Consider the following 16,745-nt stretch of genomic DNA (forward strand, 5'->3'; position numbering starts at 1 on the left):
AGAAGTAGTTAAAACAGTGTGTTTGTGCAAGGAGCTACTTACCTGTTTGTTGACATCCGTGTCTTCCGGTAGCTAGACCAAACTAGTCAATCTGTCGAGCGTGCACTTACTCCCTCACTGGCGGAGACGGAAACGTAATCCAGCATTTTCGTGTTTATGTTCATAATGTCCATGTCCATGTTACAGCCTGTCATGAGCCATGAGCCTTACAATAGCCTGTTAAGTCCACACTTGATGGATATGCTAGTTTGGTCTAGCTACCGGAACACACGGATGTCAACAAACAGGTAAGTAGCTCCTTGTTTGCTCACTGTTTCACGGTGTGTTAGACCATGGATTAAACATACACCGGAATATCCCTTTAAGTGATGTGTGGCCAAGCACACTGACAGCTGATTGCCATCTTGAGGCAGCAGAAAGTCTTAAGTTAAAGGCACAGTCCGTTTCTTGCTATTTAAAGGACGTATTATTTACACAGTAAGATGCTCCTATACAGACAGGTCCACAACACACTTACACTCTGCTTTTTTCATTTAAAAATCTTTCACTTAAAAATTGTTCGCTTATTTTACATTTTCCATGCATGCAGTAACATGCATGCAGTCACTGCAACAAAGATAGATAGATAGAAGGCAATATATACATATATATACTTATATATACAGTGCACAGTATACTATAAACAATAATATATACAATAAAACAAAATATGCAAAATATACTATAAACAATAATAACATATACAACAAAACAGTAGAGTGATCAGAGTTCTCTCTGTCAGGCAGAGGTGAGAGAGTTATTGTGTAATGAAATGGCTTGTGGCAGGAAAGATTTTCTTTATCTGTTATTACGACAGCGAAGCTGAAGCAGCCTTCCGGAGAAGGTGCTCTGCTGTCTGACCAGTGTGAGTTGGAGAGGGTGGAGAGGATTATCCATGATGGATACCAGTTTTTTCAGTGTCCTCCTCTCCACCACAGCCTCCAGAGTGTCCTGTTTGCAGCCAATCACAGAGCCAGCCTTCCTGATGACCACACTTCCTGATATAATGACACATTTGATCAGCAAATCGAAAAGCTGAAGAGAAAACTCCCCAGAGGAAAGAAATGAAACCTTTAGCTTCTTAAATGTCAAGATAGGATCTCAGGATTAATCAGGACAGCTGCTTCACTCCAAACTGTTTTACTGTTTGAATCTGGCTGTGTGTGAGGTTTCCATGTGTAGAAGAACAAAGAACATTAATTTACATAAAATACTAACCAAACCTGTCAGTGACTCAGGAGTTTTAAGTAATTCATGAAGTTGGAGGATGGCTGCAGGTAATGTCATTAATATTTTCCTCATTAAGGACGTATTTTTCCCCTCTCATCCCACCCATTATTGATCAGGATGATCATTGTTATGACCCGTCCCATCTGATCCATGGACTGAGATCCACACACACACACACACACACACACACACACACACACACACACACACACACACACACACACACACACACACACACACACACACACACAGAGGAACAGCAGCGCTCCTCATCCTCCTCAGTTTGATATCCGTATATTTTTTCATATGCAGTCAAACAAAGATGTTGATTGGACAGATGATTGTGAAGCGGCAGGGCAAAAGGTCCTGCAGCCGAGGACCACATACATACCCTCACTGCGTCAGGTCCTGGTGCACCTGGCTCTTAAAAAGAGACAACACTTGGATTGGTTTGATTAACGCTATGCCAAAAACAGACCAATGACTAATTCAGAGTCTAAATGCAAACCTGCTGCACCTTGCACTCAGATTATCCATCACTGAACTAGCAAAATGGATTTGGGCATACCCTAAAGCACTTGCAACATTGACTTAAGACAAGGCGCCAAAGATCTTTTAAATAGGGCCTGATATGTCAAATGTCGTCCGTTTAGACTGCCAATATCTGTTAGTAGTTCTGTGTAGTGCGTGAAGATAATGTAGATTTAAACAATATCAAGGTCTCTGGGGCAGGTAGGGCAGTGGGCAAAAAATGTAGAGGCAGTGTAGTGGAATGATGGAAGGGTGAGGCCTTGTGTCGTTCACTCCTCCTGGGTAATTCTGTTATAATTAAAACCGTGTCTGCTGTTTTTGTCTCTTCCATCACTTTATTTTCTATGCCTGTTGGTGTCTTTCAAAATGAGGTACGATGAGGGTATCAGGTATACAGTAGTATGAGAGTCCTACTATTCTTATTCTCCAGGAAGGCTGGCTGGAATAAGTTCTGTTAAAGGTCCAGTAAGAGTCCTTGGACATACGTTGGATACAGTATGTCTGAGAGTGTGTGTTTGTCAAGTTTCTCACTTTCAGATTCATTCCTGTTTCTGCTTGTGTTCTCAAGGCCATTTGGGCTGTGTTCTGCTTCTCATTAAGCAGTAGAAATAGTCTCAGTCTCATTCATGTGTACCAGCTGTCCAGCCTCTCTTTAAATTTGTGAGGTTTGAGAAGCAGAGGGCTTTTCCTCCCCAAAGGCAGTGCAGTATGTCTGTTGATGACTTCCTTGGACTGTACTGTTGTACATGATGACAGAAAGAGATGTACATGCACGTGTTACTTCACCTAATCTGAGTTCCAACTTTCCATTCTCCTGTTCATGTCTCCAGGCAGATCACTGACTGATGAAGATGATGCTTTCCTGACCCCACCCCCTTCATTCTCTATACCATCCACATCCACACCACCGCCTCCATCATGAACCACACCCCCAGTCCCCACCTGTCCGAAGGAGGTAAGTCTGCTGGAGGTGGCCTACTCTGCAGCCTTGGTCTGGGGCCCGACAGGGGGATCTGTTCCCCCGACAGCCTCACACACACCCCCAGCCCCACTGGAGGCACACCAAGCTCAAGCCCCCCGCTGCTGCTGTCGCCTGGGCTGGGAGGCCTTGGGCTGGGATCTCTGGGAGCCATGGGTGAGGGAGCAGGGGCTGACTGGGAGAGCAGAGAGGAGCTGCGGCTGAGGGAGCTGGAGGAGGCACGTGCCAGAGCGGCCCAGATGGAGAAGACTATGAGGTGGTGGTCGGACTGCACCGCCAACTGGAGGGAGAAATGGAGCAAGGTTAGATGCCTGTTACTGATGCCAGGAGAGGAAATACATACTGAAAAGCTATTTTATCTTACTGCTATATTAATGACTCAAGATCTGACTCATACATATCCTCATCTTCATCTGTTTGTGCACACAGTTTCATAAATCCTGTCAACAATATATAACTAAAAGCATACATGCAGTTTACCTTCTTCAGCAGTTTTTATGCCGACCTTACTTAGTTTTTCCTGTTAAATTGGTTTAATTACATTGTTTTTTGTTCTCCATTCTATTTTGTTGAACGAAAAGATAACATACTCCATCAGATTAAACTCTAGTACTCCAAGTTTTACATAAGGTTGCATGAACTTCATTTAATGTAACTACACGTGTGTATATATATATGAAAATGTGTCTTATATTTAATAGACGGTTCACCCAAAAATGAAAAATTTAGTCATTATCTACTCACGCTCATGGTGATGGAAAGTCAGGTGAAGTTACGTACTCCACAAAGCATTTCTGGAGCTTCACAGCAAAGCAGTGTTGCAGATTTCTCCGAAACAACTGAAGTAGCTGGGAACATGTTTTAAAACGTAAATACACACAAACAAAAAAATGATAAACATAAAACATAAAATTACTCGATGCAGTTTGTCCAGTGTAATCCAAGTCTCAAAGCATCGTCTAAGAGTTTTAAAAAAAAGAAAAGAAGGAAACATCTTAAAATAAACACTCAGCAACAAAAGCATGATGAATGTGTTTGTGGTTAAACAAGACAAAGCACCATGAGTGTGCCCTAATTATTTAGATCTTTGTACGGTCTATTTGGACTCATTCCACATGGACCGTTCTGAAAACACATAAATTGCAGTGTTGGGGAAGCTACTTTGGAAGCATAGCTTGTAAAACTACATGTAGTTCAGCCTGGCAACATCACAGGAACGTCAGAGGCAGAATCACTTGTTGACACGACACATGAGCAGTCTCTGAAAGTTTTTATCAGACAGCCAGTTCCGTTTGACACTAAAACATCTTTACCTATACTAAAAAGCCACTCAAATTCTGCACTGGCTGGGACAACAGTGTTGAACTTCACAAACACTTTGGACATTTTGGGCAGAGATTTGAAGGCATTTTGTGGGGACTCATCTGGTGATTTCTTTAAAATCGAAATTTGTGTTGTTTCCGGCTTGCAGAGCTCACATGTGAACACGTAGGTCATGTCTATAGATGCATCTATATCCAACATGCACATGCTCAAATATGGCCATGGTTGGGCTGGTGTGTTCGGGGGTGCATCGTGGGTAGCAGAGGGGTTGTCCATGACGTGCTTGTGCCATATCAGCACTGCCTTCCTTGACAGAAAGACCCACCCACTCTGTGAAACATCTGAGTGCACCAGGGCAAGCCAAACATAGGCAGCATTGACTTAGCATGTCATGACGTGTTTCATGCCGTTTTTCAAAGAAAAATAAAATGAAATTTATATTATATAGGTCTTTTTTTTAAATAAAAAAATATTTCATGTTATTGGCCAAAATTGTAGTTTGTAAATTTGAGTGGTTAAACTACAAAAAATGATGCAAAAAGAAATTGAAATACTTGACGCAGCACAAAATATGAATGTAGTTTAACTATCAGCAAGTTACAGCAAACTGTAGTTAAGCTATGTAGTTCAATTACATGTACAGTGGGGAGAACAAATATTTGATACACTGCTGATTTTGCAGGTTTTCCCACTTACAAAGCATGTAGAGGTCTGGAGTTTTTATCATAGGTACACTTCAACTGTGAAAGACGGAATCTAAAACAAAAATCCAGAAAATTACATTGTATGATTTTTAAATAATTAATTTGCATTTTATTGCTTGACATAAGTATTTGATCACCTACCAACCAGTAAGAATTTTTCTTTAAGAAGCCCTCCTGTTCTCCACTCATTACCTGTATTAACTGCACATGTTTGAACTCGTTACCTGTATAAAAGACACCTGTCCACACACTCAGTCAAACAGACTCCAACCTCTCCACAATGGCCAAGACCAGAGAGCTGTGTAAGGACATCAAGGACAAAATTATAGACCTGCACATGGCTGCAGGGGCGGTTCTAGGGGGGGGGCAACAGGGGCCAGTGCCCCCGTAACTCCGAGTCTGGACCCCCCTGTGGCCCCCCCGACAGGGAGTCTGCATCAATAATACAATGACAGATTTCTTGCAATGATTTTGTTCTGAAGGGAAAGGCAGAAATAAAGTGTCTTAGCAGTTTACTACCCAATCAAAATTGCTGAAATTGTAAACACTGCTTTGGCTGAATGAGGGATTTATATTTTTTTCCGGGTTGTATGTGCCCCCCAACAAAAAAGCCGGCCCCAACCTGGCCCCCCTATTAAAACTGGTCTAGAACCGCCACTGCAAGGCTGGGATGGCAACAGGACAATAGGCAAGCAGCTTGGTGAGAAGGCAACAACTGTTGGTGCAATTATTAGAAAATGGAAGAAGTTCAAGATGACGGTCAATCTCCCTCGGTCTGGGGCTCCATGCAAGATCTCACCTCGTGGGTCATCAATGATCACGAGGAAGGTGAGCCCAGAACTACACGGCAGGACCTGGTCAATGACCTGAAGAGAGCTGGGACCACAGTCTCAAAGAAAATCATTAGTAACACACTACGCCGTCATGGATTAAAATCCTGCAGCGCACGCAAGGTTCCCCTGCTCAAGCCAGTGCATGTCCAGGCCCATCTGAAGTTTCCCAGTGACCATCTGGATGATCCAGAGGAGGAATGGGAAAAGGTCATGTGGTCTGATGAGACAAAAATGGAGCTTTTTGGTCTAAACTCCACTCACCGTGTTTGGAGGAAGAAGAAGGATGAGTACAACCCCAAGAACACCATCCCAACCATGAAGCATGGAGGTGGAAACATCATTCTTTGGGGATGCTTTTCTGCAAAGGGGACAGGACAACTGCACCGTATTGAGGGGAAGATGGATGGGGCCATGTATTGCGAGCTCTTGGCCAACAACCTCCTTCCCTCAGTAAGAGCACTGAAGATGGGTCATGGCTGGGTCTTCCAGCATGACAACGACCCGAAACACACAGCCAGGGCAACTAAGGAGTGGCTCCGTAAGAAGCATCTCAAGGTCCTGGAGTGGCCTATCCAGTCCAGACCTGAACCCAATAGAAAATCTTTGGAGGGAGCTGAAAGTCTGTATTGCCCAGCGACAGCCCCAAAACCTGTAGGATCTGGAGAAGATCTGTATGGAGGAGTGGGCCAAAATCCCTGCTGCAGTGTGTGCAAACCTTGTCAAAAACTACAAGAAACATTTGATCTCTGTAATTGCAAACAAAGGTTTCTGTACCAAATATTAAGTTCTGATGTATCAAATACTTATGTCATGCAATAAAATGCAAATGTATTACTTTAAAAAAATACAATGTGATTTTCTGGATTTTTGTTTTAGATTCTGTTACTCACAGTTGAATAGTACCTATGATAAAAACTACAGACCTCTACATGCTTTTTGTGGGAAAACCTGCAAAATAGGCAGTGTATCAAATACTTGTTCTCCCCACTGTAGTTTAAGTCTCCCCAACACTGATAAATTGTACTCACTGTAGCACCATATGTGGATTAATCGACAGCTGAAAATAGTTTTTAATCTAATGCGCTCTTTCAACTTGTTTGAGTAATGTTTGCAAAAACTGCTGTAAACTGCTGGTTAAGGAATATATTGATCCTTTTTAATAAATGCAGCTTTACATTTATGACTATTTTTATTTTATTTTTTTGATGCATGTCTTCAGAGAGAGAGGGCTGTTGAATTTACCTGTGTATATTTTGCCAGGTTCGTGCGGAGCGTAACCGTGCTCGTGACGAGGTTCGTCAGCTCAGGCAGCGGCTGGATACTCTCACCAAGGAGTTGACCAGTGTGAGGCGGGAGCGGCAGGAACTGGCCTCAGAAAATGAGACTCTACGGCAGGAGACGCTCCACGGCAACCACGCAGCTCCTCCTCTGCCTGTCACTTCTCCATCTTCATCCCCTGCACACCCTCATGGTGCTTCCTCCTCCTCCTCTTCATCTATCCCTCCCTCCTCCCCTGCATCATCATCCTCCTCCTCTCAGATCCCCACTGACAACAAGCTGGACGGGGTGGGGGAGGGGCCACCAGGGTCTCCGGAGCCAGAACCAGTGAGGGATGTGGACATGGAGAGACAAAAGATGGGTCAACAAAAGGTAAGTCTGAGTGGACACAAAAAATGTTTTCTGCCGCTAGGGGTCTCTCTATCAAAACAAAACAAAAGACATCAGTCTGGTGGTGTTAGGGGAGAGCCGGGCTGTGCGGGGGTCAGAACCTGACTGCCAACTGGAGTTGGAGGCAAAATGTCCTTTACGACATGAAGAATTGCATTACAGAGAGGAGAGGGGTAAAGGAAGAGAGAGAACCGGAGTCTCTGGTGAGTGCTGAGTTTGGCTGACATGAATTCAAACAGTATGTTGGCTGTATGGACAAATAAACACTGGAGCAAGTAGCATGAAAAAACAAATAGTCACCCATCAGTTAATATTTTCATGTTTAGTCTCCTGGAAGTTATAGTGACAGGTGACCAAATGAAACACTAACTCCAATGAACAAATTTGTGGATTTCTCTGGTTTGAACATCGTTGGAAAAATTCATACACAAGTACACAACTCAACCAAATCTATCAAAACATCAAAACATAGGTCTAGTCATTTTTAGACATTGCAGTGAAGACATTTTAAATATTATATCATAAACTTTTTTTGTTTAAAAAGACATGAGAACAGAAACTTCCACGGATGACGAAGAAAACTATCAATTAGCCTGCAGCCTAGATAATGCAAAATATTACTGTACATATTATCGCTTTTGTTAAAGTTACCCTGTCATTTTTAAGCACAGTAGTGTGGCTTCAATGATGGAATTGAAGGAATTACTCTTGGCAAGTCAGGTTGTCCACCACTTTGGGCCAGACCTAAACCCATTTCGATCGATTGCCTTAAAAACTGAATTGTCTTTTGGCAAGCCCCTTGCCGTTCCTCTAAAAGTTGACAGTTGTGGTTTTAAAAGTCCAGCCAAAATCACATGAAATCATCCTCATTTTGAAATTTGGTACACACACTCATGTCCTCCTAAGGTTGTATTGAGTGCTATTGAGTACATTTTAGCTTCCTGACATGCTAAACTAGGATGTTAAACATGTTAGAACGTTGACCTTAGCCTTTAATTCTAAACACTACAGTACCTACCTAGAGTACAGCCTCAAGCTGCTGGCATGTAGACTCTTATTCAGATTGCTTACAGCCCTATATTAAAAAAAATGCAGCAGTGTCCTTCTTATGAATGAAGCAAGTGTGGCTTCACAGCTTTGGTGCAACCTGGAAGGCTCTGACAAAAATACTTTAGGGATCGACTGATTTGTTTTTTCAGAGCTGATATCTATACTGACTATTAATAATCATGAACACTGACAACGATATTTGTAGCCGATATACAGTTGCAGTAAAAATAAAATCTTAATGTCAAAATTTAGAAAAGAAGTGTTGGAATGTAACTAAGTAGAAGGCCAATAATTGCTACAAAATAATTGAAGCTGTGATTACTTTCTAGAGATTTAAATCCTCTCAAACTACTCTGCAGAGACTTCAAAGAGGTGCTGAGTTAGTCACTGCAAGCCAAGGATAGATTAAAGACGAGGCTCACAGACCTGCAAGCATGTTCAAGGCGCAATAACATACGCATTTATGGCATCTCAGAGGGAGCTGAGGAAAACAACATCCAGCAGTTTATTGACAATATTATCCAAAAAGAGCTGCAGCCCCTCACTGATCTTGAACTTGGAATACAAGAGTGTCACAGAGCACTCGGCCCTAAACCCCCAAAAGAGGCACAACCTAGGTCGGTGGTTGTATATTTTCAGGAGTTTAAAATCAAAGGGTTGATGCTGCGTTCTGCATTGACGAGGAGGGAGATCTACTATGGTGACAGGAGGATTTATTTTGACCATGACTACCCTGCATAAACGCTGGCAAAAAGAAAAATGTATGTGCAGATAAGGAGACTTCTGCAGGAAAAGGGAACACGGTTTCAGACACCACTGCAGCCAAGCTACGAGTTTTCCTCAACAGCAGACCGGTAACGTACGAGAGTGCAGCGGAGGATTTAAAGAAGCGGGGCTTCCTGCTTGAGCATGAGAGCACTGCTGAATCCGGGCTCCTGGAGAAAATACGGAAAAACATCTGGCAGCGTCCAGTGAAGACAATCAACACCCAGTCCCACGAAGAGAGGATTAAAGGTCCCATATTATACTGTTTTTCATCAATTTCACACAGCTGTCAGAGGTCAACACTGTATTCGAAATGCATTGCCTCGAACCCACCCGTGGTCCTGATTTTCAGCTGTCTAAAAGTCGCTCAAGTGAGCTCTACTGAGAGCAGGCTGTTTCTGTGCCTGCACCTTTAAATGCTAATGAGCTCTTTCTGTCAATGCCTGTCTTGCCTGCTACACGCCCCTCTAAGGGAGATGATGCTGCTTGCACTAGCGGTAGCATGCATAAATGTTTTACAGTGGATGTGTCGCTATGGCTCGCTGAGATGCTGTCGTTCAACCATACCAGATCGAAGCAGAGGTAACTAGTTAGCCAATTTCCAGCTGACTTCACCCTACTCGAAGGCAACTGTAAATACTATCAAAACGTGGCGACACTTACCTGTGGCTTGGGTGCAGTTGCTGGATCTGGTATGGGTGGGACTGATCCTTTTACGAGGGTTAGTGTTGAGGCAAAGCCAGCTTTGTACTGACCCTCGTTACTGAAGCAGTACGATGTGAAGTGGCTAGCACACACATAAGAGTTAACACAAACCGCAGTCGGCACGTTTTCTTTAAAAATGGAATGCAACCACTGTCTCTTCAGTTGTTCTGTAGCTGGGACAGAATAGAGGCACTTTTGTTGATTTTTACAACCAACAACAGAGCAACGACATTGCGAAACACTGCTATCTAGCCGCCGGACACACCGAACTTCACCTCAGGGATGAATGCCCACCTCTCGGATATCTCCTTTCACTGCGCAGAGGAGGCCTGCCTATGAAAATGACTCCTTTCGTTACGTAATGAAAAGAGCAGAATCTGAACAGCCTGTATGAGTGCCGTTTTACCAGTGGGTGGCCTGCAGAGACCATGCAGGAATCATTTGCTTTCCTCAGTCTGGGAGTTGGCAGGCTCAGGGAGGACCAACTTATATATGTAGAGACCAGAGAAAATGTGTTTTTTTCATAATAAGGGACCTTTCCTTTAAGGAAAGGCTGCAAGGTTTTCAGCAGCGATGATAGACCCATTGATAACGGAAATGGGAGTTAACAGACTGTGTAACGATCTTGCATTGTAAGAACAGAGACTCGACTAAGAGCTACAGTCTGTTTTCTTGTGGCTGACCCCCCCATCTCCATTAAGACTGAGCCCCATTTGTTTTTGTTTTTTTCTCCATTTCTCATTTCCATTTAATACACAACTACCAGCTCCTAATTTCATGTGGGGCTAAACCTTTGATGTTTTACTGTGTGGGATTGCCCTTCGCCCATAGAATGGTTATATAGTTGATTTAGAAAGAAGGCAGTATATTAGGGGTCTGTTTTGGTCCACCAATATGACGCCTCAGTGGGTACACTTTTTTCCTCCTCCATCGCTATGTAAATCCAAGTCGTCGATGTGCTGGCAATTGCGTGAGATGGGCGGAGGTGTCGATGACGTGCGACCCACAGCCGGGGAGTTTTAACACCAGGAATCAGTTGATCACAGCAGTCAGTCCATCACTTCATCCGCGGACGTCAAGATGAGCAACTGGAAAGCCGCTGAGATCCGGGAGATGCTAGTCTCTCCTTGGTCTCTGTAGCTGTCTTCGTTGTCCGCTTGTTGTTGTAGCGGCAAGATACTTTCAAATTAAAACCTCCCACTAAGAACCCAGTTCTAAACTCCAATGGGGTGCAATGTAAAGCTCTTATTTTGAAGACATTCGACCTGCTTCCTCTTAGCTGTCTTGAGGCAGCTAACGGAGGGGGCGAGGTGCTCTGCTGCACGCTTCCTTTAATAGTGGGGGTTTAACATCGGCGTGTGTTTGACTGAGGAGGCAAGAATATGGGCCAAGTCTATAATTAAGTAAATTTATCAGTTGTCGCCACATTTAATACCATGGCAGGGGGGAGCACCCATGACGAGGCAGTGGCCATTCATGCTGCATCCCGCCGGCCTTGAGTGGGCAAATGTGTAGCAATTATAACTGACACAGGTATCACAGGGCTAAATATTCTTCCGACGCATATGTTGTACGTCACTGTTCACACCCGACTTCGTGATTCACATCAAGTCACATGCTTACACCTACCACAGTGGCGGCTTTTTGTAAAAGAAGGAATAGTACACCTCCCTTTTAGATAGACAAGGTGGCAGATAGCAGCCTTTACCTTTCTGCAAATGTGCCGCCTTTTCTATCTAAAAGGGTCTAATGAGTTTGAATGCTCATGAGCATTCACGCTATTGTTCTTCTGGAATTTATTTAAGTTATTAGTGTAAATGCTAATGAACATTCCCAGTATTGTCGTTCTGGAATTTATTAGTGTGAATGCTAATGAACATTCACACTATTGTTCTTCTGGAATTTATTAGTGTGAATGCTAATGAACATTCCCACGATTGTTCTTCTGGAATTAATTAAAGTTATTATTCCTGCTTCCGTATGTTTTTTGGCTTGCTTTTTCTCGATTATGGTGATAACCATTACACTTTTTTCAAAAATTGGGTTGAGTTTGGGAGGCGTTTTCCCATTCATTCTTATAGGGACATTTTCAACTTTGGCTCTTCTACTGCTCCAGCATATGTGCAGCCAGAGAAACTGTTCACCTTTTTAAGCTCTTTCAGCCCTCTTACTTTTCAGCTTTGCTGCCTTTTCAGCTTTTTAAAATATTCACCCTTCTGCCTTTTCAGCTTTTTCATACATTCAGCTATATAATCAGCTAGAGAAACTGTTCAGCTATCAAACCATTCAAATATTTAAGCTCCTTCAGCCCTCTTACTTTTCAGCCTTTTCAGCCTTTTCAAATATTCATCTTTCTACCTTTTTTGCTTTTTCATATTTTCACTTTTATAATCAGAGAAACTGTTTAGCTATCAAATGTTCACCTCTTTAAGCTCTTTTAGCCTATAACTTTTCAGCTTTCAAGAATTTTCAGCTTTTTTATACATTTTGCTTCATCTTCAGCTACAGAAACCCTTTTAAGGTCTATCAGCCCTCTTACTTTTCAGGTTTCCAGCTTTACAGCTTTCAAGCTTTTTCAGCCTTTTCAAATGTTCAACTTTATGTTCAGCTATCAGGCTGTTCAACTTTTTAAGCTCTTTCAGCCCTTTTACTTTTCAGTTGTTATGCCCTTTCAGCTTGTTCATACATTCAGCTTTATGATCAGCTAGAGAAATTGTTCAGATATGTAAATGTTCACCTTTTTTATGCTTTTTCAGCCTATAGCTTTTCAGCTTTTTCAACTTTTTTAAAATATTAATCTTTCTGTCTTTTCAGCTTTTCATACATTCAGGTTTATGTTCAGCTAGAGAAACGGTTCAGCTATTAAAATGTTCACCTGTTTAAGCTCTTTCAGCCCTCTTACTTTTCAGCAAATTATTGACCATTCATTCTTATAGTTTTATGCATTTTCGGCAGTATATAGCAGATTTCTGAAATCGCTTCAGCCATTAGCATTTACACTGTATTATCGCAGGAAATGCAATTTTTCTAGTGTAAGCTAGACTCTTCTAACACATTAATGAGACCTGCTCCCAACGCTTGAGTAATTAAGAATATGTTGACAGAGCTCGGGATGATTGATGTATGGAGGGAGCTCCACCCAACAGATAGACAGTACACATTTTATTCAGCAAGTCACAGAGTGCACTCAAGAATTTACTATTTTTTTTGACATATAACTCAGACAGACACAGACTTAGGGAATGCAGTATAGGGATTCGAGATTTCTCTGACCATTCGCCTGCTTATCTAACCCTGCACCTAGACAATGAATTGGCGTCTTAACACAAGTATCTTAAAAGATAACACATGTAAGAACTAGGGGTGTCAACGTCTACACGTGTAAACGGATACACGGATAACAAATCATAACCGTTTAGAAAAATCAATAACCGTTTACACGTCTTTTTTTCTTCCTCCTCCTCCTCCTCGTTCATTTCTCATCAATATATATATATAGTATTCAGGGTTTCCCCTACATGTAATTGACTGTGGCGCACTGCCACGGCAAAAAATAAAAGCCGCCACACCTTAAAAATTCAGGCATAAATAAATCCAGTGGAAATATTTTACCGTCGTCTTCCACCGCAGTCTTCGACGTTAACTAGCATGTTGGATATTTAGCTTGATAATTGGCTAGAGGATTAAAATGGTCACTTAGACCAGAGTCCTGCACTGGTCACCGCATCCGACCCGTTATCCGACAGTAGCACAGATTACATTCCGTACCAGAGCCGACCCGCTATAAATTGATACCGACGCCCGAAGGAAAATTGGACGGACGCAATTTTTAAAAGTGAAAGTAAGATAATGTTACCTGAAAGCTTCAGATAATAACATTAACTAACTATACACTTAAATGTTCCCACTAGTGCAGTTATCCGCATACATAATAGATGAATTGGGCACAATGTTACGTTGATATATATATAAAAAAAAAAAAAAACCCGCAGCCACAGCCAGTGTCGTGTCACGTCACGTCACTTCAAGTTGACTGGGGGACACCTTGGCGGCGGTCAACAAGTGGAGCACTGTGTGTTTTTTGAACAAACTGCCAGTGGAAATCAAGTTGAGTGTAGGCTATGTCAGGCAAAGTTGGCTTACAACAACAGCACGGGATCCATGCTAAACCACCTGTGATGGAAACACCCGAACAATTTGGAGGGAGAGACTGCTGCTGGCATCGGTGCTACCACAACTGCGATAGAAAGAGATCATAAATCTCCGACGTGTAACCGTGTACACGTCGGTTAGAAGCCCCGTTTACATGTGTAGAACAAATTGTAAACATTGACACCCCTAGTAAGAACTATGTACAGAAGGAATTTAAAGACTACATTGATAACAACAATAATGGGGAAGTATCGCCAAGTGTTTTGTGGGACGCTGCTCAATCAGTGATAAGAGGAAAACTTATTGCCTACACATCACATAAGAAAAATGAAAGATAAAAAAGCTGTCTGATTTACAAGAAAATCTCAAAGTGTTAGAGAGGGACCATGTTGAAGGGAAGGATCCCCACATCCTGAATAAAATCAACACCATTAAAAAGGAATTAAATGGACTATGAGGAGGAATTGGAGAAAAAGGCCAATTTTGTTAAGTAGATCATATTATAAGAATAACCCTAGGGCCCTAAAACTCCTGGCATGGAGGCTAAGGAAGCAACAGGCAGAGAGCTCCATATTTGAAATTAGAGACCCTAGAACTAAAAGACTATGCCACAAATTAGAGTACATACATACAAGACATTTTTGAAAACTATTACAGAGAACTATATAGGGAACCAAATACAGCTAGCCCTCAGGAAATAATACATTTCTGGAATCACTAGATTTACCCTCCATAGGTAAAGAACAGAATAAAGCCCTAATGTCAGATATCACAAAAGAGGAAATAGAAAAGGCAGTTTCTAAGTTGAAGGCCAATAAAGCACCGGGAACGGACGGCTTTCTGGCCGAATGGTATGAGGCCTTTAAAGAGCAAATAGTACCTATACTTGGACTGTTTTAACCACACACTTAAAGAAGGTGATCCACCAAGAACATGGAGGGAAGCAATTTAGTGCAGAGTTCAGAGTTTAGTGCATACGGACCAATTTCTGTGCTGAATATTGATTATAGATTCTATGTGTCAATACTGGCTAAAAGACTAGAACATATAATACCAGAACTAGTTCATCCAGATCAAACAGGCTTTGTACCTGATAGACAGACACAAGACAATATTAGACGGGTGCTGCATGTACTTGAACATGTGACTAAGGGGAATAACAGAGCTGTAGTACTCAGTCTAGATGCCAAAAAGGCGTTCGACTTGGTTCGCTGGGAGTACCTATATCTGATGCTCAGAAGATTTGGACTTAAGATGATTCTATCAGATGTTTTAAACTCTATACCAAAAATCAATGGACATCACTCACAGCCCATTGAGCTGGAGCGAAGCCGCCGTCGAGGTTGTCCTCTCATCCCAGCGCTTTTCTCCCTTTTTATCGAACCTTTAGCACAGTCAGTTAGGGATAACCCGGTAATAAAAGGAATATTGGTAAGAGGCTTGGAGCAAAAGATTTGTCTGGATGATGTGTTACTGCCAGTGTTGGGGAGTAACAAATTACATGTAACGACGTTACATAATTTAATTACAAAATGTACGTAATTGTAATCCGTTACATTACTGGGAGAAAATATGTAATTAAATTACAGTTGCTTTTGGAAATTTCAATGATTATGACTTAAGTTACATTTGACAAATAGTTTTTCGCCCCCCTGGATTCATGTTTGTTTTTAGTTTTTTCATATCAACTTATGATTGGCTCTCTCTGGTCATGTGCCATTCGACTCAACCGACAAACCGTACGGCGGCAGTCAGACTCAGCAGCAACAGTGTCGGCTGGTCCCGACCAGGTTCTGTTCAGAGTTTAATCATAAAATCGGTTATAAAAGCGCCGCTATTTCACTATTCAACTCATTTACAGCTGACGTCACCTTTACTTTGAAAGTCCAGTCGAGCTGGATCAGAACGGAGCATTTGTGCGGAGGGAGAGATCGCGCTGATCCGCTGCTGTTTTCTTTCTCTCTGAGCGTCTCCGCCTACAGATGTTCAGCTGAGGGGATACGCTGCTCAGCTGTTGATCCGACTCGCGTCAGAAGGTCATTTATTTACTTTTATATACAGTCAGTCACCACTGAAAGAAGTTGTGCGCTCGCAGCGGGACAGATACTTTAACTTAATGTCGTGGCGATGAATAAATTAATTGTTTCGCCTGTTATGTGTTGCCCAAACGCAAATCTTGAGTAGGTCTACTCTGTTTTCTCACATTTAAGAAGGTCTTTGTACAGAGACAACATGAGATTTGCTTGTAGCTACAGCACCTAAAAAACCCACTGTAACCTATTTTCATACGCACACCCAGCCTCGCTTTCAATAAAACACACACTGGCATTTTATAATTGCGATCAGTGAAATATATGAAAACAATATAAAACACAGTTCAAAACAACAGTTGTTGTTGCTCTAAAGCTTCATATTTAAAAGCAGCTCAATGTAGAGCTGTCAGAAATTAAAATCAGCCTCCTCTTGTCATATTTGGAGCAACACTGTTGCTTCAGGCTGTGATCAGGCTTTTTTGTATTGCTCATACTCTCTCCATTAAAACAACCTGCTCCTCTTGGCTGAAATCAGCCCGTTGTCGCTCTATTTAGTGAGGAAGTGAGCCTCTTCGCAGTACAGGCCTAAGGTCAGACTCATAATATATGGTTCAACCTTTGAACTGAAAGGTTTATCACACTATAGGTCTTAAAATGTGAAAATGGTTAGCAGTTGAGAGATTTCATTCAAAATTAAGAAAAGTAATCAAAATGTAATCAAATGTAATTAGTC

General features: G+C 42.1%; 1 protein-coding gene across 3 annotated transcripts in view; it reads left to right on the plus strand.

Moving 5' to 3' along the window:
* ccdc102a (coiled-coil domain containing 102A) overlaps positions 1-16,745 on the plus strand; it is a 177,537-nt gene that overhangs the window by 93,036 nt on the left and 67,756 nt on the right. For 2 of the 3 annotated variants that reach the window (XM_030414063.1, XM_030414062.1), the window contains 2 exons: positions 2,631-3,081; positions 6,900-7,289. In XM_030414063.1, coding sequence (XP_030269923.1) covers positions 2,719-3,081; positions 6,900-7,289 — 753 coding nt within the window. In that variant the 5' untranslated portion in view covers positions 2,631-2,718. The remainder of the gene's footprint in view (positions 1-2,630; positions 3,082-6,899; positions 7,290-16,745) is intronic. The other variant, XM_030414064.1, reaches the window with a different exon arrangement.

Source organism: Sparus aurata, chromosome 4 (genome assembly GCF_900880675.1).
Source record: "Sparus aurata chromosome 4, fSpaAur1.1, whole genome shotgun sequence".
In the NCBI taxonomy this organism is placed as follows: Eukaryota; Metazoa; Chordata; class Actinopteri; order Spariformes; family Sparidae; genus Sparus; species Sparus aurata.